At 40.3% G+C, this 24,750-nt stretch overlaps 1 protein-coding gene across 2 annotated transcripts in view; it reads right to left on the bottom strand.

Moving 5' to 3' along the window:
• Positions 1-2,107: 2,107 nt before the first annotated feature.
• Positions 2,108-24,750, bottom strand: part of PTPRB (protein tyrosine phosphatase receptor type B) — a 176,098-nt gene continuing 153,455 nt past the window's right edge. For both annotated transcript variants that reach the window (XM_040344003.1, XM_040344004.1), the window contains 5 exons: positions 16,425-16,547; positions 13,743-13,906; positions 7,431-7,566; positions 2,630-2,750; positions 2,108-2,544 (listed from right to left, as the gene is read on the bottom strand). In XM_040344003.1, coding sequence (XP_040199937.1) covers positions 2,522-2,544; positions 2,630-2,750; positions 7,431-7,566; positions 13,743-13,906; positions 16,425-16,547 — 567 coding nt within the window. In that variant the 3' untranslated portion in view covers positions 2,108-2,521. The remainder of the gene's footprint in view (positions 2,545-2,629; positions 2,751-7,430; positions 7,567-13,742; positions 13,907-16,424; positions 16,548-24,750) is intronic.

The following is a 24,750-nucleotide window of genomic DNA, read 5'->3' as shown; positions in this document are numbered from 1 at the left end:
GTGTTGAGAAAATACTTCCTTACAGTGCCACATTTACCATATATTTCTGAGTAATGGTAAACTTGTGTTTAATGCCCATTACGTTTTTCAAAATAACGTTGTATTTTAGGATTACTGTCCTTTCATCCGAAAACATATTTAGTAAACTTATTGCATTAGTAAACCCCTACCATTAGTAAACCCCCAAAGGTGCAGCATCTACAGAAAATAGTTATGTTTTAGGAGTTATTGAGTTTTAAGGAAATCGGGGGTAGGAAGTTAACACAGCAGGGGAAAGGTATGTTAGTGAAAAACATCAAATCCAAAGCCCTTGTTCACCAAGCTGCACTAACACTTAGGCCTCGTACACACGGCCGAGGAACTCGACGTGCCAAACACATCGAGTTCCTCGGCCAGTTCAGTCCTGGAGCCGCCGAGGACCTCGGCGGGCCGAGTTCTCCCATAGAACAACGAGGAAATAGAGAACATGTTCTCTATTTCCTCGCCGAGGTCCTCGTCGGCTTCCTCGGCCGAAATTGTACACACGGCCGGGTTTCTCGGCAGAATTCAGCCAGAAACTCGGTCGGATGCTGAATTCTGCCGAGGAAACTGGTCGTGTGTACGAGGCCTTACCCTAAAATGTGCTTAAAAAGGGTTGTAAAAAAATAAACAAAAAAAAACCCCCTAAAATCTGCAAGGTAAAGACATATTGAGCTAGTATGCATCACATGCCCTGAATCGGCGGCGGCACACCGAGTAAACAACATCTTTCACTGGAGTTACTTTCGGGTTTGCGGGCTCCGGTGCTGTGATTGGCTGGAGTCGCGATTACGTCACTCCCACGCATATGCGTGCGAGAGCCACTGGTCATGGCATGGGAGACTAAAAACATGGCACCAGCGTGCTGTTTCTTCAGTGCGCATGCGCCAATGGCATCGGCAGCAGCTTATATAGTGAATATCTCCTAAACGGTGCAAGTTTAGGAGATGTTCACAGTACCTACAGGCAAGCCTTATTATAGGCTTACCTGTAGGTACAAATGGTGTAACAGAGTTTACTTGCTAAAGTGACCGCTCAAATAATATTACTGTATTTCTTTTTGAAGTCTGCTTAGCAAATTTAGGTGCCACCACTGTTGATGACTTGGACTTCAAGTATAATTAAAGGCAGAATGGAAAGGGGTTATTTTATTTATTTCAGGTACTTTTTACGCAGTGCTTTATATATGTATTGTACATTCACATCAGTCCCTGCCTTCAAGGAGCTTACAATCTAAGGTCTCTAACTCACATTCATATATACATATACTAGGGCCAATTTAGACAGGAGCCAATTAACCTACCAGCATGTTTTGGGAGGAAACCCACGCACAGAGAAAATGCAAACTCCAATCAGGTAGTGCTGTGGTTGGGTTTTAAACCCACGACCCTCGTGCTGCTAGGCGGAAGTGCTAACCACTGTGCTGCCCAAGATTAGAACACTAGTATCTTTTTATTGCTGTCTGTGCCCCTGTTAAGGAGATTCACCCTCTCTATTTGTCCTGTTTACCATTATCACTGAAAGTGAAAGTAAAGGAAATTCCCAAATTTTGGGTTGTCCCCAGAAAAGTAATAGTGGAAACTCTTCCAATAGGGACACTAGTTCTGGAGACCTAGCGGTCCCCAAGAAATTCACTGCATTTGCAGAGATTTCCTGTCACTTCCTGTTTGACTATGGGACAGGAAGTGAAGGGAAATCTCCACATTGAGACATTGGAAAATGTTTTGCCTATAAGAGACTTAAACACTTTTTTTTACACACAATCCACATTTGGTTCCCACTACACCTTCTTGAGGTTATTATATTGCTTCACCTACTTGGCAGGTAGTTGTAACTGTAACTAGCTGTGCACGTTACAAATTCTATCCCCCAAATTTTAGCTGATGTGCAACCCCCAATGTGCATAAAAGCAAATTCAGCTTAATGTAAAATTCCCAGTAAGCATTAATAATGCGTGGAATGGTATAAGTATTAAGGCAAGGTAGTATTGTACATTTTTTAAGTTTGATCAATCCTGTGTTTATCCATAAAACACATTTTTCATTTAAATGGCAACACGTAAGTGCCATGGCATCATATTTCACCAGAATTTTTTATCATTTTAAAAATATTGTTTCTAGCCAAAGGCTGTTTGAAAGCAAATAAAGACATCTCTAGAAAGATGTGATTAAATAATATATGCATTGCTGAGATGTCAGTGTTCAAATATTTCAGACACATTGACCCCATACAAAGATTCATTCATTGCAATGGCATCTTTTTATCCTTAACATCAGTTTTAACTGGAAAACAAAAAACATTCTGTAGCAGTATTAGTTAAACTGTCTATAAACAAATACATATATTTACATATTTTATGAGGACGTAATGTACAGTTAAATTACATATACCTTACAAAATAGCCAAGCGAATAAATTACAGAAGACAGACAACATGGCTGGCGATACATAGTGCTCTAGAACATGTAGCTTGAGTCTGATTTTAACAGAAGACTTTGAGGGATTTATTGTCTTGCATATACATTCTCTGTAAGAAAAAACTATTTAGTGAATATCTAGAAGAATAACAAATATATCATTTTTATTTTCTTATTTGCATTTGGAACACTCACCTCTGTGATATTCTGGATTCACATTCTCGTATATTGGGAATAAAGGGTTGTCCTGTTCATTGCGCAGCTTTCTGGCTCTCAACACATCTCGCATGCACTGATGTAGATACAAATACTGACACTGAAAAGAAGAATATAAGGCATACTATTTTAATAGAGACCTAAAATACTTTCAGTACATAATAATGTCAAAAACGTTTGTATATATAAATAGCTTTCAACATGGCAGTTCCTAACTAATAGTGTGTTGTCTTACACAGGTAAGCATCAGTTCGCCTTCCTGCTTTCCTTACTGATGTTCTGTTATTTTTTATATCCATATTTCATTATTGTATTACCCTTTATTGTTATTTCCATTTTTAGACTTCTTATAAACCTATTCCTCCTGAAGAAGCGGTTGTTATCCGCAAAACATGTAGAGGAGTTGGTCTATATTCATTGAGGACCTGCTGTATCTCCTTTTCCATCTTGGAGGTCATTCTATCTTGGAGGTCAGTGCAACATATGTATAGACCATTTTAATGTCACTATATGTTAATCAAAATTGCTGTCTTTTTGTATGTGAATATCTTGTCATTTTATATATATATTTTTTGCATAAATATTTTTTTTTTACTTCATGCGTACTTGTGCTTAGGTTATTGAGATAGTCCATTCTTCCTTTCCTTGGAGACTATTAGGGGTAATGTCTCCCTTTCTTGCTTTACATATTACTAGGATGAAGGTGCCCCCCCCTTATGGTATATGATTTAAATCCCCTTAGAAGCTCTTGTTAACTCATAACTAATAGACTAATAACGAAAAAATTAATAGAATGTTAACACTGGGTCTTCTCATAATTTTAGAAATCTCATAAAACTGTATGTTAGCATCGCTGACTTATTCCTGAAAATGCTAGTTATTTGGCTGTTATGCTGATCATGTAGCATCATTACCAGGAACAAATCTACAGAACAATGTGATGTTTTTTTTATTACATTTGCTACATACGTGTTCCTGGTAAATGACTCAAACTACCTAAAATGTATGTCAGGGCAAAAAAATACATATATTTATTACATCTATCCAGTATACACACATTGACTCATATGTTGTCTCCTAAAAATGCTGCCCAACAATATGGGTTGATCCCACCAAAAACCCAGTGAGATTGTAACTTCCTGTGCGTTCTTCCTATGATGCTTTGAAATCTCAAGCAGTGTAATTAGCCCTGTCTAGGTTCTCTCTTTGGTCTACATAAGACCTCCCCCACATGTTATGGAGATGTTCTAAAGTCCAGATCAGAAGTGAGAATCCTAGGGTGACAACATTGCTCCTCCATAGATACAGTACAGTAGGTGTAAGTTGTCACCTCATGATAAGAAGTGTGTTACTGGCAAGATCACCACACAGACGATCGGATTTTTCTATCGTTTTTTTATCCATAGGAAAAATTAAAAACTTGTTCTATTTTTTAACACTGATGGAAAAAAGACAGATGGGGCCCACACGCGATCGGTTTGTCCGATGAAAACAGTCCATTGGTCTGTTTCATCGGACAAACCGATGATGTATACACAGCTTAAGAATTCCCTAACAACTTTTTGTATGTTTTTTTTTTTTAACCAGATAGATTAAAAAATAATAATAATTGGACAGTGCAAATCCTGGGATTATTCCCAGACAAAAAATCCTTATGACATTGACAATGGGCAAAGAGATTATTTAGCTGGTTTGTACTTGGCAATGCTTGGTTGATCCATTTATGCTCCAACTAAGGGCAGAAACAAAAGCAAAGGTAGGCAGAGTTATGCCAGACCAGAAACCCTCATCCTATTTGCAATACATATTGTAGGGTCTCCCAAACTTTTGATCACCTCCAGAAACAAGTCACATTTTCTACACCGTGTAACAAAGAGTTTAGCAAATTACAGTACTAGCCTGTAATACCCCTTCGAAATCATTTTGATATAATTTTTAAGACAAATAGAGCTTTCTTTTGATAGTAGTTAGTAACCACTGGACTTTGGCAAAGGATAAAAATACAGAAAAATGTGAATAAAAAAACAGTTTGCCTTGCTCTCTGTTATTAAACGTATACAATAAAAATACTAGGGCAGTACAAATTGCCCCAAAATACCTCTCCTGTGCCAAAAAAAAAAAAAAAAAGTACTGCTATTGAGGTGGTCCAAATAGAGATACAGTGAGAGGTGGCGAAGAAAAGGATTATGTACAGATGTGCAGGATAAGAAGGATGAATAGATAGATCACTGCAGGGACATCATGGGAATTAAACAGACCCAGAACTACTGCTTCTGAAAAAGAACTACTGAATGAATGCTTCTTTCATTCATTCATTCATTCATTCGTTAGTACCTCCTTCCCCACCTTCCTCCATTGTAAGAAGAAGGGGAAGGCTTATGCCCCGTACACACGATCAGAATTTCCGATGGCCTAAAATCCGATGGAATTTTCCATCGGAATTCCGTTCAAGCTGTCTTGCATACACCCTGTCAGACCAAATTGCGACTGTCCAAAACGCGGTGAGGTAAAACACTACGACGAGCCAAGAAAAATTAAGTTCAATGCTTCCGAGCATGCGTCAACTTGATTCTGAGCATGCGTGGGTTTTTTCTCTGTCGGAGTTGCACACAGACGATAGGAATTTCCTATCGTTTTTTTTTCCATTGGAAAAAATAAATAAAACATGTTCTATTTCTAAACACTGACGAAAAAAAGGCCGATGGGGCCCTCACGCGATCGGAATTTCCAATGAAAAAAGTCCATCTGACTTTTTTCATCGGAAATTCAGATCGTGTGTACACGACATTACTGATGTAAACACTATACTGTTTACATTGGTGGTTGCTTTGATTGGTCATAACCATTATCACATGGTACAGAGCTCATAAGATCATCTCTGTACACAGTGTTTATGAACTGCTATTTATAAATGATGCTGTATATATATACCATCTACCACCTTGCCACTTAAGACATATGGCAGAGTGTAAGAGGTTAAAGAAAGATGGTAATTACAGTATATCTCCTGATTTTATGTTGAAACATAAGCATCAGAAACCACAACGTTAAAGGACAAGGCATTTCAGGGCATAAACTACAAGCTTTGCAGTTTGACAAAAAAATCCATATGTCCACCTACCCTCCCACAAAAAGGATGGGCATAAAGGATAAAATAATAGTTTTTTGTTGGAGACATTTTTGCACCCTTTTGTACTTAAGGCCACGTGCATAAATATAAACTTTGACTTTCAATTTTAAATTTTTTAATGTGTCTTGTGTGGTGAAGAAGTTATCAAATGTGCACAGACTTTATTTATATGTGATCTTTCTGAGTCTTAGATTTTCTTATTTGTTATAATGTACAGACTACAAGCTTTTCTGTGTTTCCTGTCTGACAGCTGATAAACTTCCGTCTACAATATACAAAGGAACAAATAGATTGGACTGGTGGTTAGATTACAGCCAGAGTGGTGATATTTTTCCTGGTACGTAAGAATGACTATCATCTCTCAGCTGGTCCCAATTCATGTCAGCCATTGACAGCTACCATTTGTAACCTTGTACAGAAGAATTACTTGAAAAGGAAAAGTTGCATTGTGAAAGTTGTACTGTGTATCCCAGGTAGAAATAATAAAAAAGAAAACATATCCACAATGACGGAAGGAGATATTTTTTTTTCTTATTGTTGAACTAAAACTTGTAGCAGTCTATTTTTCTTGATTTATTACCCTCTAACCAGCCCCATCAGCTTCAGTCTAGATTATACATTGTAAATTGTACAATCTACCTGGTAGGTATCAGTTACTGTAGAGGGAAAAGGTGATGGTACTATATAAAAATGTCCCCACTATTACAAATGGAAAACATATTTCTAATAAACCCCTTGATTCAAATAGAAAGCCTCATCTTTCATTCCCTGATATTGAAGTTATGCTTAGATGTCCTTCATTTACATACAAAAGGGTAAACTTTTTTTTTAAAAGGTTGGTTATATTAAAGCTTCATTTTAGAAGTGGCTAAAACTAGATGAGATAAGACAACTTATGGCTTCTGGAGTCTAGGGGTCCTTTCAGGCCAGTGGTGTCAGTTCCGATTAGCAGGGAATCTGTGAACAGATTCCTTGCAGATTTGGAAAAGAATGGAATAAATGTCATATTTGTGACATCCGTGTCTGTTCAGTTTTTTTCCTACATCTTGTTATTAGACATGTGCACACTGAAATATTTTGTTTCGGAATTTCATTTTCGTCCGAAAAATTTATTTAGTTACTCCCAAAATTAGTTTTTATTTATTTTGTTTAGCTAAAAAATGCATTCATCCAAAACTCTGAATAAGTTAAGGTTGAATCTGTCATTGAAGGCTTATGCTGTCTGTCGAATGTTCTAAGAAGATTTGACGGAGCAGCTAAACTGTACGACGTCGCAATCGTACATTTCTGGTCGAATGTTTCGCCTACAAGCTATAGAAGATTTCTAATGTTGTATGACACTAGTAATAATTATATTTATAAATTATTATTACTAGTCAACCAACATTCAAATTCTTCTATAGCCTATAGAACAATAGAATGTGTTTTTGAGTTAGAAATACATTCTTGAATAGAATTGAAGATTACTCGCTGTTTAAATACTATAGACTTGCCGAGAACACTAAAGGCTGGATTCAAGCCGCTGATTACAATATACTATTAAATTATTTATTTTTTTCCCCTTTTCAATCAATTTTACCCACCGGCCCTATGCATAGGTAATTCATAATGTATACCTTGAATGAAAATGCTGTGCTTTGCCAGGCTTACCTCGGTCTGGACCATGTGAACACGGTGAAGCCGGAGATCATACACTGCCCCATAAATGTCCACTGAGTCTTTTGTATCAATTTGCTGAAGAATCCTGTCCAGAGCAATGAAGGTCCCCGTTCTGCCAACACCAGCACTGCAAACAGATCAATGAACATAAGACCCTAAATTCAATTATCAGGATATAATGTAATTCTAGATTCTATGATATTTGGGTTTCATCTGTCTCTTTACTATACAATACAGTATGTTATATCAAAGCAGGACTTTACTCACCTAGGCTCACATTTTAATTAGCCAGCCTGAGTTAGGGTCACTCCCATGCATGAGCAGGAGTTCAGTCACCCGGCATTGCTGAAATAAATTCTACATTGAGCTGCAGAAGAAACAATGGGGGTTATTTATGAAAGGCAAATCCACTTTGCGCTACAAGTGCAAACTACAAGTACAACTTAAAATTGCACTGAAAGTGCACTTGGAAGTGCAGTCGCTGTAGATCTGAAATGAGGGGAAGCTCTGCTGATTTTACTATCCAATCATGTGCAAGCTAAAATGCTGTTTTTTATTTTCCTTGCATGTCCCCCCTCGGATCTACAGCGACTGCATTTCCAAGTGCACTTTCAGTGCAATTTCATGTGCACGTTACATTTGTAGTTTGCAATTGAAGTGCAAAGTGGATTTGTCTTTCGTAAATAACCCCCAATGGTTCTTCTGCATTAAAAATCTTGCTTCTCCACAATTTTTCATTTTTTCATTAACCAGTTGGTAACCGCCCTATAGCCAAAATACGGCTACAGAGCGGTTACTGTACTCTAGGAGGGCGTCAATGTACGTCCTCCCAGAGACTGCGTTGTGCGCGCCCGAGCGGGCGCGCACACGCGATCGCCGGTGCTCGCCGGGTCTACGGGACCCGCAGCAACAGCACTCGCGGTAAGGAGCCAATGGAAGCGGCTCCTTACCACGTGATCGCGCCGTCCAATGACGGCGCGATCACTTGTAAACAAACCGGCGTCATGTAATGACGCCGGTTCCTCCCTCTCCTCTCTGTACCGTTCGGTACAGTGTGAGAGGAGAGGGGGGGGGGGGGGGGGGGATCGGGCGGCAGCAGCAGCCGCCGCACTGTGGGCTGGATCTGTGACAATTGCAGTCACAGATCCAGCCATCCCTGCGCAATACTCTGCAAAATAAAAAAAAAAGATGAGTGCAATACTCTGCAATACCCCACCCCATACTCTGCAATACCCCACCCCATACTCTGCAATACCCACCCTGGGGGGGTGGGTATTGCAGAGTATGGGGTGGGGTATTGCAGAGTATGGGGTGGGGTATTGCAGAGTATGGGGTGGGGTATTGCAGAGTATTGCACTCATCATTTTTTTTATTTTACTCTGCAATACCCACCCCCCCATACTCTGCAATACCCACCCACCCATACTCTGCAATACCCACCCACCCATACTCTGCAATACCCACCCCCATACTCTGCAATACCCCCCCCCATACTCTGCAATACCCCCCCCCATACTCTGCAATACCCCCCCCCCCCCATACTCTGCAATACCCCCCCCCCCATACTCTGCAATACCCCCCCCCCCATACTCTGCAATACCCCCCCCATACTCTGCAATACCCCCCCATACTCTGCAATACCCCCCCCATACTCTGCAATACCCCCCCCCCATACTCTGCAATACCCCCCCATACTCTGCAATACCCCCCCAATACTCCGCAATACCCTCAATACTCCAATACCTTGCAATACGTCGCCTATGGGGATTTTTAAGTAGCAACGTTTGGCGCAATTTCACGAGCGTGTGCAATTTTGAAGGGTGACATGTTGGGTATCTATTTACTCGGCGTAACTTCATCTTTCATATTATGCAAAAACATTGGGCTAACTTTACTGTTTTTTTTTTTTTTTTAAGCACAAAACTGTTTTTTTTTTAAAAACACGCGTTCAAAAAATTGCTGCGAAAATACCGTGCAAGATAAAAAGTTGCAACAACCGCCATTGTATTCTCTAGGGTCTTTGAAAAAAAGCATATATAATGTTTTGGGTTTCTATGTAATTTTTTTAGCAAATAAATGATGATTTTTACATGTAGGAGAGAAATGTCAGAATTGGCCTGGGTGCTCCAGAACGCCTGATGGTGCTCCCTGCATGTTGGGCCTCTCTATGTGGCCACGCTGTGTAAAAGTCGCACACATGTGGTATCGCTATACTCGGGAGGAATAGCAGAATGTGTTTTGGGGTGTAATTTGTAGTATGCATATGCTGTGTGTGAGAAATAACCTGCTAATATGACAGAAACTAGATTTTTTTTTTTTTTTTTTACAGAATTTTCAGTCTTTTTTCTTTTATAGCGCAAAAAATAAAAACCGCAGAGGTGATCAAATACCACCAAAAGAAAGCTCTATTTGTAGGAAAAAAAGGACAAAAATTTCAGATGGGTACAATGTTGTATGACTGAGTAATTGTCATTCAAATTGTGAGAGCACCGAAAGCTGAAAATTGGTCTGGTGATTAAGGGGGTTTTCGTGCCCAGTGGTCAAGTGGTTAAAGTTCCACCTTAAGGTAGCAAATTGTGGGTAATGTATCAAGCAACTTGTTGACAATTTGGAAATCAGTTTTTTTGCTTAGTTACAACCCCAGTACCTGTGATCCTAGGCAGAACACTGAGACAGATTTGCACAGGTCTGTAACAGCATGATTACTAGAGATAAAGCTCACTTTATAAACGGATTGTACAATCTCCATTAGACCTACCAACAATGATGTAGTGCAAGGATCTGCCTGACTCTACAAATTGATAGTTCAAGTTTGTCCTCATACATTAGTATCAGTAAATTTTTATTTGATTTTGCAAAGATCCTATATTAGGATTGTACTATGTATGTTGAGATTAGGGTTGTCATCAAGACGGGATTTTCATTTAAAAACAGATGCACAATTAAAAAATTATCAAAGTCCGATTTTATACTGTCACAATGCTAGAGCAGCAGAGAGGGCGTGGGGTGGAGTTGGGTGGAGAGTTATAGGTGGTGGGTAGAGTTATGATTGAAGCTGCCAACTTGTAATAAATCAGTCTTGTATCTGTCTCATGTGCATCAAATGTATACAGGTAATTAAAAATATCAATTTATAAACTTGCAAATATTCAGTAACATTTAAAAAAAAAAACATATGCTTACCTTGAATTGCTCACCAATTATGGCACTAACTACATTTGTTGTCTCTGGTAATTGCTCCCTGACTACAGCATAGTGATCATTATCGAGTTTTATATCTAATTGGCATAAACAGAAGTTTATGAAATTTCATCAAGGCGGCTGAGCAAGCTACCAGCTATTTCTCTTGAGGCCTTATTGTCAGTTCTGTAAGTCCTTGTACAATTCATTTCTATAGCAGTGCCTCAACCCTAATGACAGATGTCAGTGATGATATACGTTGTCCAGGACACACTATTCAGACATAGATAAACGTATATGGCTGTGTGACACCTCCAGTAATTGACAGAGTTTGACATTTCTCTTCTTAGAGGGAGAAATAATATACTAACATGTTATACAGTGAAATGCCCCATTACAAGATTTTTTACACACCTTGTGTGCGGTAAAGCAATAACATTTATAAAATGGTAATGGTTAATTAAGAAATTCTAAGGATCAAGTACAGATGCGCTTAGTATAATCATAATCATTTACATTCATTCCCAAATAATACAACTAAAGGACTTGAAGGTTCAATATTAAGGAAAGCGAGACAAAGAATTCTAATTCTTAGTGTATGTATAATCAATGCATTTTTTTAATTAATGGAGTGGGGAAGGATTATAACCTCTATCAAGTTTTTTTTGCCGTCTTTGTCCCCCTGATTCACAAACTGAATCAAAGGCTGGGTGGTTTCGCCCCTCTATTTATCCTAGTGACCATCATCATTGAGAGAGAAGACATTCCAAATCCAATGCCGCGTACACACGACCGTTTTTTATGACGAGAAAAAATGGCATGTTTTAAATTGGTCATGAAAAACGGCCGTGTGTAGGCTCTAGAGCATTTTTTGCGATAAGAAAAATGGTCATTAAAAATTTCGAACCTGCTCTATTTTTTCTCGTCGTTTTTTACGTCGTCGTTTTTCTTGTCGTAAAAAACGGTCGTGTGTAGGCTTTAACGACGGGGAAAAAACGTGCATGCTCAGAGGCAAGTTATGAGAAGGAAAATTTGCATAATCAGCCCAAAGGGTGGCACCATTCGAATTTATAGTGCCGTTGTACGTGTTGTACGTCACCGCGCTTTGCTTGAGCATTTTTTATCACGATCGTGTGTATGCAAGGCAGGCTTGAGAGGAATCACGTCGAGAAAAACGTTGTTTTTTTCCATGACATGAATAACGGTCATGTGTACGCGGCATGAGAGTTGTCACTAGAACAAGAGGTGATTGTGAGTCTTACATTGGTGATACCAGTTTCAGTGACAACTGTCTGAAAAAACTTCCCTTCAATTTGTGGAGATTATCTATTATTCTCCATGGCATCTCTGGGACAGGAGATTAGAAAAATTCACAAATAGGATACAGTCAGCAAAAACTTAATATGGGTTCTTAGGTCAGTCCTGGTAATACATACACTGATGCTGTAGGTGTAGTACTAGTAACTAAAATTATCTCTACTGAAGTCATACCAGATTAAGGTGAACCTTGAATGGTTTATATATGTTTCTGAATGTCAGAAACTGAAAACCATTGAGTAAGACCAAAAGAATCCTGGCAGTCTTCAACTGTTTGAAACAGTTTTACATACCCCCCTGTCAGGAAACAAATACAGCTAGTGCTCATTCTTATGCAGCTAATTCTCGTTTTTTTAACAGCTAATGCTCATTCCCAAGCAAATAATGCTCATGCACTTGTACCAACACACAGACAAGCTTGGGCTAATATCCAACGTGCACTGACACGTAGGCGCATTTCTTTGCGGTGCACACGCATTGGCGCCAATCTGCCTATTTAAAGAAGATCCTGGTGTGTGCTAATCGCTGGATGTTCTTCAGCTCTCCTGTAAACCGTGTTTCTGCTTGCTGACTGAGCTTCTGTGGATTCTGGATACTGACCCAGCCTCTCGCTATTCTCTGTTTGCTTCCTTGGTACTGATCTCAGCTTGCCTCTGACAATTTTCTGCCTCTTTCCCTGGTACTGACCTCGAACTGGTCCTGGACTTTGCTCTGCCTTATTCCCTCGTACTGAACTTGGCCTGCTAGTCTTTGAAACTTGTACCTCTGTCACCACATCCAGGGGTGCTTGGACCAGAGCCGCAAGGGACTAGGCCTCCAACCAAGGTAGATGAAACCCCTCATTCCAACTATTCCATAGTTCCAGGATACATAGAGGTATCCATGTTATGCCTGTTACACTTTTAGAATATATGACTATTATAATGATTGTTTCAAACTGACTTCTTTATACTTTGTCACCTTTGTGCTCTCAGTTGAGATTGACTTTTGATTGTCAAGAAGCCTAATTCTTTCTTAAAAATTGGTGGCATTAACTGATTCCTATGTAAGGACCGTAAAGCATTTACTCTTACTTGGCTCAAGCAGTATTGAATTTTAGGGGTTTATTACTGATACTGGAGAGTACAAAATCTTGTGCAGCTGTGCACGGTAGCCAATCAGCTTTTAACTTCAGCTTGTTTAATTAGGCTTTGACAAAAAACCTGGAAGCTGGTTTTCATGCAAAGCTGCACTGGATTTTGCACTCTTCAGTTTTTGTAAATCAACCCCTAAGGCCGTGTTCACACGATAGGATAGCCAGAGGACAACGGTCTGAAGGACCGTTGTCCTAGGTTAACCTATGAGGCTGACTGATGGTCCGTTGTGCGTACACACCATCAGTTAAAAAAACGATCGTGTCAGAACGCGATGACGTAAAACACAACGACGTGCTGAAAAAAACAAAGTTCAATGCTTCCAAGCATGCGTCGAGTTGATTCTGAGCATGCGCAGGTTTTTAACCAATGCTTTTCCATACTAACGATCCGTTTTAACCTATCGGTTACCAGTCCATCGGTTCAATTTTAAAGCAAGTTCTCATTTTTTTGACCGAAGGTTAAAAAACCTATGGGGCCTACACACAATCGGTTTGGACTGATGAAAACGGTCCTTCAGATCGTTCTGCTCTGGTGATCCTATCGTGTGTACGCGGCCTTAGTGTTTTTCTACAAAACCTGATTTACTGTCTAAAACTACAGATCTCTTTGCAAAGGTTTGTTCTATGTTCCCATGATACAAGTTTTAGAAGTGACATCATTTTAGCCATACCTGCAATGTACCACTGTAGGACCAGTTCCTGGAGTTCTGTTTATATAATCTCTGACTGTCCTCACAAACTGAATCAAAGACTGGGTGGTTTCAGGGACTCCGTGATCAGGCCACACGGTGTAATGAAAATGCCGAACCAGCCTAGCTGCATCCAGTTGATCTTCCTGTAAAAAAAAAAAAAAAATTAATTGTATCCTGTCACAGAATAAATTCTGTGGAAAGAGGTTTTCATATATAAACCACTATAGACAGGACGGGACCTTTTTTTATACAATTGCTCATTAACATTGTTGCTTTCAAATATTGAAAAACAAGCATTGTTCATTTTGTGCTGAAATTATTCAAACTGAGCAATTAATTTGATTAAATAACTCTATTCAATGCACTGTCGGTGTGCTGTTCTTCTCTACATCTCTATGCCATTTATTTAACACAGAAACAACCTTGTTGAATTCTTTTTATAACATTATGTCAAGAAAATTCTGAAAGGTTCTAATCCTCAATGGATTTTTAGAAAGTTTGGACAGTGAGTTTGCATTGATGGAAAGTAACAATTATGTCTATTGTTAAAAAGTATAAGTTCTGGCTGGTTTGCAAGAGACATGATAAAAAAAAACCATCTCCGCCAACAGAACAACCATCCCAGAACCGGGGTGCAGGGCCTTTGACATTATCTATCTTACACAACTTTTGGCCTTTTAACATCTCTACCTAACAACTGATAACAATTTACATCTTTAGCAACATAAATCGAGGAGCTAACACCCACAGACATCATGACTATAACTAGAAAAGATTGGTCATACAACTTTCACACCTCCCACCCATCCTGTTCTTAGATATTTAACTTCTACCGATTCCATAGCGATTAGATTAAGGTGTTTAAGAGGTGGATATAAATGCTGGGATATCTTCCTGACACTCATTGGAACTGAAGACGTGGCTTAGTTAAGCTGTGGATGGTTTTCAACATTATAAGACAAGTCCAGATAAATCTGACCAACTACGACTAGCTATTTCTTTGGTTTAGGAACAAAGCAGCATACGATCTGAATTAATTATGACCTACAAATATGTGCATGTCATTTGTGAACACCTCAGGGCAAAGAAGGTGTCTGTGTTGCCAATAGCAACCAGATGTATGTATTTGGTTATTTTTTTAGGTGGGAGGTTACTGACAGTTGATGGATACCTAATCTGGCCCTTTATTGAGTCTGGTTTAACCACTTGCCCACTGGGCACTTATACCCCCTTCCTGCCCGGGCCAATTTTTAGCTTTCAGCGCTGTTGCACTTTTAATGACAATTGCGTGGTCATGCCACACAAATAGAGCTTTTTTTTGGTATTTATTTACCACTGGAAAATTGTTTTGCTAAATAAATAAATAATGACCAAAAATTATGAAAACAAAAAACTTTTTCATAGTTTGTAAAATTTTTTTGCAAACAGATAATTTTCTCCTTCACTGATGTGCACTGATGAGGCTGCACTAATGGGCCCTGATAAGCTGCACTGATGAAGCGACAATGATTGGCATTGATGGGCACTGATGACAAGCTGACACTGATGAGGCAGCACTGATGCGGTAACACTGATAAGTAGCACTGATGGGCACTGATAGGTGGCATTGATAGGTGACACTGATAAGGAGGCACTGATTGGCAGCACTGGTGGGCACAGATTGGCAGCACTGGTGGGCATTGTTGGGACTGCACTGATAATCAGGACATTGATAATCAGTGCCCTGATTATCAGTGTACATGTCCCTTTTACACAAGCCAGTTATCAGCTCTCTTCTCCTCTCCTCATGCTGTCAGCGTGAGGAAAGGAGTGCCAATAACTGGCTCCTGATTAGATGCATGATCAGCTGTGATGATTGGACACAGCTGATTACGTGATAAAGATACGCTGATTGGCTCTTTGCAGTGCCAGAGCGCACCCCTTGCACCTCGCAGCAGGCACGATTGCGGCATGCCATCATATGACAGCGCCCCAGAACTAGTTGGTCACGCTGTAGCTGCCATTCAGCTATAGTGAGGTCGGCAATTGGTTAAACACTAATATTTAGGGAAATTGTACCTTTTTTACAGCCTTAATTTTATTAGCTCTGAAAGATTTATAAAAATGACACCAAACTAAACAAAAAAGGAATTATCCCATTTCATTGTGTATTGGTTTATTTAAATGAATGGATATATGTATATAGTGTGCCTACATTCTCGGGATGCATTTCAATTGTATCCGCATAATAATAAAATTCTCTACAAAGAGCAATAGAAAATTGGACCCTAAGCAAAGTTTTCAGTACTGCCACATTATTTGTGATTGCTGCAATGCATAATTTTTCATAGCAGCAGGTTGTTTATCAGGTATAACTTTCCTTCAGGCACAGTCATGCTGTCATAGCTAAATGCCACACTGAGAACATGGCCGCCACCCAATCAATCAATCTTTTTTAGTAAGTCCTTGAGTAGATTCTGCATTTAAAAAAATAAGCAGCCTGACCTTTTGCTAAATATTAGATCCACCCTTGTAGCAGCCAAAAGCATAGATCATCAATACAAAAAAAAAGAATTACATATTGTGTATTCCAGCATCGATTTTAAGTGCTTGATAAATGAGACTGAGCAGCAGTAGAACTTTTCACAGTGTTTAATCTCAATATGAAGGAAAACGGCTTACACTGCAGATTTTGAATTCTCTTATTGTCCACTCGGGTAGTACAGACTCTGATAGCATTTGAACTATGAGGTCTCCATAATACAAGGAATCTTGATCAAAAGGCCAGTAATGATCACATTTTACCTGTAGAGAGAGAAGAATCATTTAGCTGGTCGCATATGTGTGTTTTACAAAGTAATAGTATAGTTCAACAACACTGTCAATGTAAAACAAAGAATATTGCATGAAATCACAACATTAAGATGCAAATCTATTCTCGGTTTAAGAGTTACTGACACTGTTCATGTACATATATAAGTGTATTCATACAAAAATAAAATATTTGTTATTGTATTATTAAATCTGAACTCCAGCTTATGTTACACCAAACTGTCCCTCACTAACATGTGAGGCCACTGGATGTGCTGTATAACCTGTATGTAGCCATGGCTATATACAGCATACGGCACTGTGTTCCGGGTGTGCGCCGAGACCTTCCTGTTTCATACCTGGAACACAATAGAGTCTTAGTCATTCATAGAAAGCAATGTATTCTAGTAGTAAATACAGTAAAACCTTGGTTTGCAAGCATAATTCGTTCCAGAAACATGCTTGTATTCCAAAGCTCTAAGTGTAGCAATAAGTTGCTAAATGTTGTACCTTCATTAAATGTAATCATATTGCTACACTTAGAGGCTCCTCTCTTCTTTTTTATACTCAGTTGTGACACGATGCTACTCTTATATCAAGACATCGCTTGTATATCAACTTGTTCATTCCCCGACTTGTTCATTCCCCGACTTAGTTGGGGTAGGCGGTACACTTGGTGGGAGTGGGTCAGCCATGCCCTGTGACCTTTGACCTCTGGGAACCCACCTTCTGACCTTTGACCTTTGGGGGAGGTTCCTGTTCCAATTCCTGAGTCCTAGCCATATTCTTCAATGGGAAACCCTAACCCTAACCCTAAGCCTAACCCTAACGCTAACTGCTAACCCTAACGGCTTACCCTTAACCCTAACCCCTAACCTCAACCCCAACCCCAACCCTAAATGTATTAATAATAAAACATTTTGCTTGTCTTGCAAAACGCTCTCAAACCAAGTTACTCTCAAACCAAGGTTTTACTGGACAAAGCTTCCTCTGATTGGCTGAATCAGAGGTTGTGACATCATCAGCCAGCCTCTCTGACTCAGCTAATCAGAAGAAGCTTTGTATTCAATGCTAGAATACATTGCTTTCTATGAATGGCTGAGCACCGCTCAGACAGATACTATTGTGTTCCGGGTTTAAAATAGAAAGATCTCGGCACAGAGTAACGCACACATACAGTTCATATAGCGCATCCAGCGGCCTTACATGGCCCAAATGAACTATGTAAAATGTAACAAAAGTATAACAAATGCTGAAGTTCAGCTTTAAAGCGATTCTAAAGGAAATAATAATAATAAAAAAAAAAACATATTATACTTACCTGCTCTATCCAATAGTTTTGCACAGAGCGGCCCTGATCCTCTTCTTTTTGGGTCCCCCGTTGGTGGTCCTGGCCCCTCCCCTCCTGCAGAGTGCCTTCTGCATATTGCTATAGGGGCACTCAAGCAGGCTCCCTCCCAAGCTGCTCTCTGTGTGTCACATATAAAGTGTGGCTCGGGCCTGACCCAAGATTTGTGCTCACTGGCTGTGACTGACAGCAGCAGGAGTCAATGGATCCTGCTGCTATGTGAGCCAATGAGGAGAGAGAGACCCGGGAGAGTCGCTGCTCGCATTTATCATTGCTACTGGCTGTGACTGACAGCAGCAGGAGTCAATGGATCCTGCTGCTATGTGAGCCAATGAGGAGAGAGAGACCCAGGAGAGTCGCTGCTCGCATTTATCATTGCTGGATCGAGGTGGGACTTTTTATCCTAATGCGTGGAATGAATTCAGATAAAAAAAACCTGGGGTCTTTAGAACCACTTTAACAATTCAACAAGCCATTCAATTTATGTTCTTCGTCATTTAGGTAAAAGGAAACATCAATACAGTTATTCTACAGTACAGAATGTTCAGTGGCTCCCTGTAATACCAACTTAAAGTGTATGTAAACCTTAACAATAACCAATGTAAATATGCATATACCGTACCAAAATTACAGAAGTAAACACCACTACTCCAGTGATCTTCACTAGTTTCTGGATCCCGTGCCAACAACTTGGCACAAGCGTCTTTCAAAGAATGCTTTGCATTTCCTCACTGAATGGGCTGGAGAGCATGACAACACTGCCCTGCCTCTCTACTTGGTCCAATCAAAGAACACTTTGCATTCATTGAGAAAATGCAAAGCATTCTCTGAATGGCACTTGTGCTGAATGGCCAACCTCCTGTGTTCACAATGCTACAGGGCAGCCACTCGGAATGGGACATGGAAACTAGTGAACATCACTAGTAACATTGTCTACTTCAGTCATTTTCAGCTTCTAGAGGGATCCCACAGATATGGTATACATAGTAAGGCTCCATGCACACTGGACTTAAAAAACGTCGATTCTACAGGCGTATTGTGCTGCTCTATGTGTCTTTGCACATTATTGACTGCTACAGGCGTTTTCTGTCAGGGACGTTCAGAGGCAGGAAAAAAAACCCTTCTCTATCGCGTTTCCTGGAGGAGTTTAGGAGATGTAAAAACGTCAGTCTCTCCTAAACTCCTCTTATCTCTTCTGAACGTCAAGTGCCAACGTTTTTTTAGGTGTGTTGTGCGAGTAAAAACTTTTGCAGAGGGGAGTGTAGTGCAAAAAACGCCTATAAATTAAACTCTCATAGACTCGCCTAAACTCTCATAGACTCGCCTAAACTTTGTACAATATGCTTTAATTTTGCGTCTTTTATGCCATGTTTTTCAAGCTAAAAACGTTGAAGTTTTTTCTGCTCCTAGTGTGCATGGAGCCTAAGGCTCCATGCACACTGGGCTAAAAAAAACGTCTGTTCTCTTTGAAGTAAAACACATCCATATATAGCATTTTTTGTACAAAGTTTAGACGAGTTTAGGAGAGTTTTTTTCTGGCAGTGAGCTCCAACAAGAAACGCGAATGAGAATGTTTTTTTCCTGCCTCTAAACGTTGTTTTCAAAATATGCCTGTAGACGTCCTAATGTACATGGACACATAGGATAACATTGAGTTGCTTCTACAGGCAGAACACAAAACTCCTGTAGAAGCAACGTTTGTTACGCCAGTGTGCATGGAGCCTTACATTGGTCCAAGCCGGACTTATGTAGCTATGTAAACAATGCCATACCTGGAATTTATATTTAACAAAAGTTCTACAACAAAACATTCTATAAGCATTATTTTTTGCAAAATGTAAGAAATGCTGCAGTCATTTTATATATGTGTTGTTTACTGCTAATAGAAGGCTAAAAGAAACCAAATAATAGATTAATATACTAGAAAGCACAGGGTACGGTATAACACAAACAGCGTGCCAATATAATCGAGATACTGCAATGCAGTTTTACTTTTCTCTTTCTCTAGCTGTTCCATTTTTCCACCTCTAGAACACTCAGCTCTCTGACAAACTGAAAAGAAACTTTCAGTAATAAAAAAATGTACATTTACACTTTCAGGGCTGAAACCAAGTTATTTATGAGAGCCTTTTATTTAATTGCTTCTCTGTCCAATGACAGGTCTTCTGAAAATGGAACTGTCAGTTTGGCAAAGATGCAAACATATCAAATCTCAAGAACTTTCTTTTTAGTAATGATTACAATAGGCTATGATGATCTAAAAAAATGCAGCAGCCTGTTGCAATCATTCACAAGACCATAACAGTAAAATTGAAGCAGAACTCCAAGAACGATCTTTTTTGCCAACTTACATTGGTCAAGCTTGGCTCAATGTAATTATGGGAATGCTAAAAATCACTGTAGTAGCCCAAGCTACATATAGTGATAGTTGTGATTTTCTGGATGCTGCTCCAGTGCATTTATACAATACAGGGAGTCACTCGCTCTGCACTTCCACCACTTCTAGAATGTCTTGAATTTTTTTTTTTCAATAAATGCAAGATATTAAGCCAAAATTCACATCTACTGTTATTGGGCTGCTACAGACAGTTACAAAACAAGGTAAACACTATCATCAGCCATGTATCCTCAAACATACTTTTTATTATACAAAATATCGAATATAAAACATATACAGGTATAGCTATCCACATTAAAACCACCTACCATGCTTCCCCAAACTCCTAGAATTGCTTTTGGTATAACAAAAGTGGCTACACTGACAATATATCCTGTCAGGGCACCTGGGCCTAGTGCCCGATGAAAATAACGGGGCAGATTAACGTACCTCCGCGCATCTTTACGCCGGGCACAGCGTATCTAAGATACACTACGCTGCCGTAACTTATTTTATTTTTTTTGAACCCTCAGAGAATTTGCGCTGTAAGTTACGGCGGCGTAGTGTATCTTTGGCGTCGTAAGGGCGCGGAATTCAAATGGCTGTGATGGGGGTGTGTTTTATGTAAATACGTCGTGACCTGACGTAAACAAAGTTTACTTGAAATTAAACCGGAACAAGCCAATGCTTTCGACGGTGACGTCATTCTACGCAAATCCCTATTCGCGAACGACTTACTTACTGTTCAGAGGGGAAGCCGCTAAAGCAGCACCCAGAAGATCACGACTACTACTGTATGTACCGTGGAATACTACAGTGATTTACACCATCCCCAGTGAATCTCTAGACATCAAATATAGATATTTACTTTGAGCAAAGGTACACTAACATAAATATATAAAAAAAAAAAAAAACTCCTGGACTTCCACTTTAAGTTCAGTTGGTTTTTAAGGATTACTTTTCATGTTATCATTGATTTTTGCACTGCCTTACTGAATAAGCCGGTTGTATGCAACCTTTCAAGCTGCAGATTAAAACTAATCTTTGACAAAAAAGTCCAGGAATTATAGGCACAATAAAGCTTGCTGTTTTGTTATAAGGAGTTGCTGCTGAATTCTAGTAAATGAAGACGCCGCACGTGGATGGGTGCCATTATAACATACACCATAAAAGCTGCAGCTGAATTGGCGGTATATTGATCCCTTTATGTTTTCTCAAACCTTTGAAAGCAAAGCTGTTCACATTATGCCAAGCCATAGTTTTGAATAAAGTGGGACAGGATGACAATTCCTGTCAGGTCTTTTACTACCGTATTTGCCGGCGTATAAGACGACTGGGCGTATAAGTCGACCCCCTAATTTTCCAGGAAAAATTTTGGTTTTGGGATATACTTGCCATATAAGACTACCCCCTTCCTACTAATCTTTCTGGAAGCTGAGGGGTAGCCGGAACCGCTGACAGAAACAGGCTTTTTTAAAATCTCACTGTGCTATTACATTACATGCCTCACTGTGCCATTAAATTACATGCCCCCACTGTGCCATCACTTGCCCCCACTGTGCCATCACTTGCCCCCCACTGTGCCATCACTTGCCCCCACTGTGCCATCACTTGCCCCCACTGTGCCATCACTTGCCGCCACTGTGCCATCACTTTCCCCCCACTGTGCACTCACTTTCCCCCCACTGTGCCATCACTTTCCCCCACTGTGCCAAGAGTGCCATCACTCACGTTATGTTTCCAGGCCGGTGACAGTCTCCGTGCTGCGAGCGTCCATGATTTGAAAGCCGCGCCTTCTTCTCAGCGTGTCCTGTGATAGGCGGAACACAAATTTTCCCAGCAGCGCCTCTGTTCTGTGTTCCGCCTATCATGGACGTCCTCTCGTCCGAGGATGGGAAGGCATCTGTGATAGGAGGAACACAGAACAGAGGCGCTGCTGGGAAGATTTGTGTTCCGCCTATCACAGGACACGCTGAGAAGAAGGAGCGGCTTTTAAATCATGGACGGAGACTGTCACCGGCGTATAAGACGACCCCCCGACTTTGGATGCATTTTTTTGCATCCAAAAATTTGTCTTATACGCCGGAAAATACGGTACTATTGTACGGCTTTACTATGCCACGTACACAGGATCTGGCTTTTTCATCGGGAAAAAATAGAACATGTTCTATATCTAAACTCTGATGGAATTCATAGGAATTTCCGATGAAAAAACTCAGATGGGGCTACACACAATTGGAAAATCAGATGGAAAAAGTCCATTGGAAATTCTGATCATGTGTACGGGGCATTAGAGAGATTTATGCCCTGTACACACGATCGGTTCATCCGATGAAAACGGTCTGATGGATTTTTTCATCAGATATCCGATGAAGCTGACTTTCATCAGTCGTGCCTACACACCATCGGTTAAAAAAACGATAGTTTCAGAACGCGGTGACATAAAACACAACGACGTGCTGAGAAAAATTAAGTTCAATGTTTCCGAGCATGTGTCGACTTGATTCTGAGCATGCATGGATTTTTAACCGATGGACATATCCACAGACGAACGTTTTTTTCTATCGTTTTTTTAACCATCAGATCATATTAAAACAAGTTCCTAGTTTTTCACCGATGGATAAAAAACCGATGGGGCCCACACACGATCGGTTCATCTGATGAAAACAGTCCATCAGACCATTTTAATCAGACGAACCGATCGTGTGTATGCGGAATTACTCTTGTTTTCTGTTTAGCTGATAATAGTTTCGCCAGAAAGGAAGTGAGGGAAAATCTGAAGCCGGGACAGACAGAAATAGAAATGTGACAGGGATTCTAGCCCTTCCCTTATCTACTAAAAATAATCATTTTTATTTCTTTCTATGATGTTGTTGGAGATTTCTCCTTACTTTCTTTTTGGGGAAAAAAGGTTAGGCTGAAAGTGAGGGGAAATGTATTGGCGACCAGACCTGTATTGGCCTTCCCAACTCTATCCAAAACATGTTTTTTGTTGGACATACACTTGAAGCTCCAAATGTTGGTTATGGGCTGGTATAAAGAATGACTGGCTGAAAGTGGCTGAAAGTGGTCTGATGAAAGCTAGCAATGTTGCTGACTACTTGCAACAACTAAAGTGTATAAAACTGCAGTAAGGAGTACTTAAATTCACCCAAAATTACCATTATCACATAAAACTACTGTCCAACATGTTATACAATTTTAATACATCTTAAAAATGATCATTCCCTTTTCAACTGGCAACAAAAAACAAAGCTGTAGAGCACCCTTTTCAACATTTTTAACCTTGAAAAAAATGTTCATGTCTTGAGGAACCCCTGCTAAAACCAATTAATTTGTGGTCAGTGTGCAATCCTTACAGTAGTGATTGAAATACCTTCCTTACTGACAGCTAAAAGGATCACTGGTGTCATACCTCTGAGGCCCCGTACACACGACAGAGTTTCTCGGCAGAATTCACCGAGAAACTCGGTCAAAACCCGGATTCTGCCGAGAAACTCTGTCGTCTGTACAGTTTTGGCTCGATGGAGCCGCCGAAGAGCTCGTCGAGAAAATAGAGAACATGTTCTCTATTTTCTCGTTGTTCTATGGGAGGAACTTCATCCCAGAACTCGACGAGGAACTCGACGTGCTTGGCACGTCGAGTTCCTCGGCCGTGTGTACGGGGCCTCACTCTTCCAAGTGATGTTGGCCAAGAAACAATGCAGACATCATCAAATGGGAGGTCAGTCAGCCACAGCTCAAGGAACCTCTTGCAAACTCTAGAGGGACCCTGGTCACTATGAACTTATAACTACCACATTAGTATAAGTCACTATAGTTTATAAATTTGCATTGAAAATACAGGACCACTAACATGAACCCTGACTGCTTGTAAAATGGTTTCAGGTAGATTCAGTGGCGGTGCGTCCATAAGGGGCGCAAGGGCGCCACCCCCTCTCCCTTCCCCCCCCTCTATCATAGATAGATTCATGCATTGGATGCAGTGGGGTATTTTTTTGAAGCACCTGATTAGAGCCATAGGCTCTAAAAGGCGTCCAAAAAGGTGAACAGCGCGCCATGCTGGGCGCTCGCAGTTCACTCAGCGTTCTGAACCGCCTCTCAGCCAATCAGGTGCTCGGGTCTGTTAACTGTCACCTGATTTGCTGAAACGACAGGCACTGTGATTGGACGCCTATCAGGCATCCAATCATAGCAGAGGATGGGAGAAAACATCGAGGAGAGTGCAGGACACCGCTGTCGTGACCCGGTTTGATGGGCACGGTAGCGGCAATTGATGGGCCCACCGGCAGCAATTGATGGGTACAGTAGTGGCAATTAATAAGCACACTGGCAGCAATTGATGGGCACAGTAGCAGCAATTGATGGGCACACTGGTAGAAATTGATGGGCACAATGGCAGCAATTTATGGTCACAGTGTCAGGAATTGGTGAGCACACTGGCAACAATTGATGGGCACAATAGAGGCAAT

The sequence above is a fragment of the Rana temporaria genome, chromosome 3 (assembly GCF_905171775.1).
Source record: "Rana temporaria chromosome 3, aRanTem1.1, whole genome shotgun sequence".
NCBI classification, from domain to species: Eukaryota; Metazoa; Chordata; class Amphibia; order Anura; family Ranidae; genus Rana; species Rana temporaria.
Note: the sequence above shows the minus strand (reverse complement) of the source record. Positions and strands in the feature narration are given on the sequence as shown.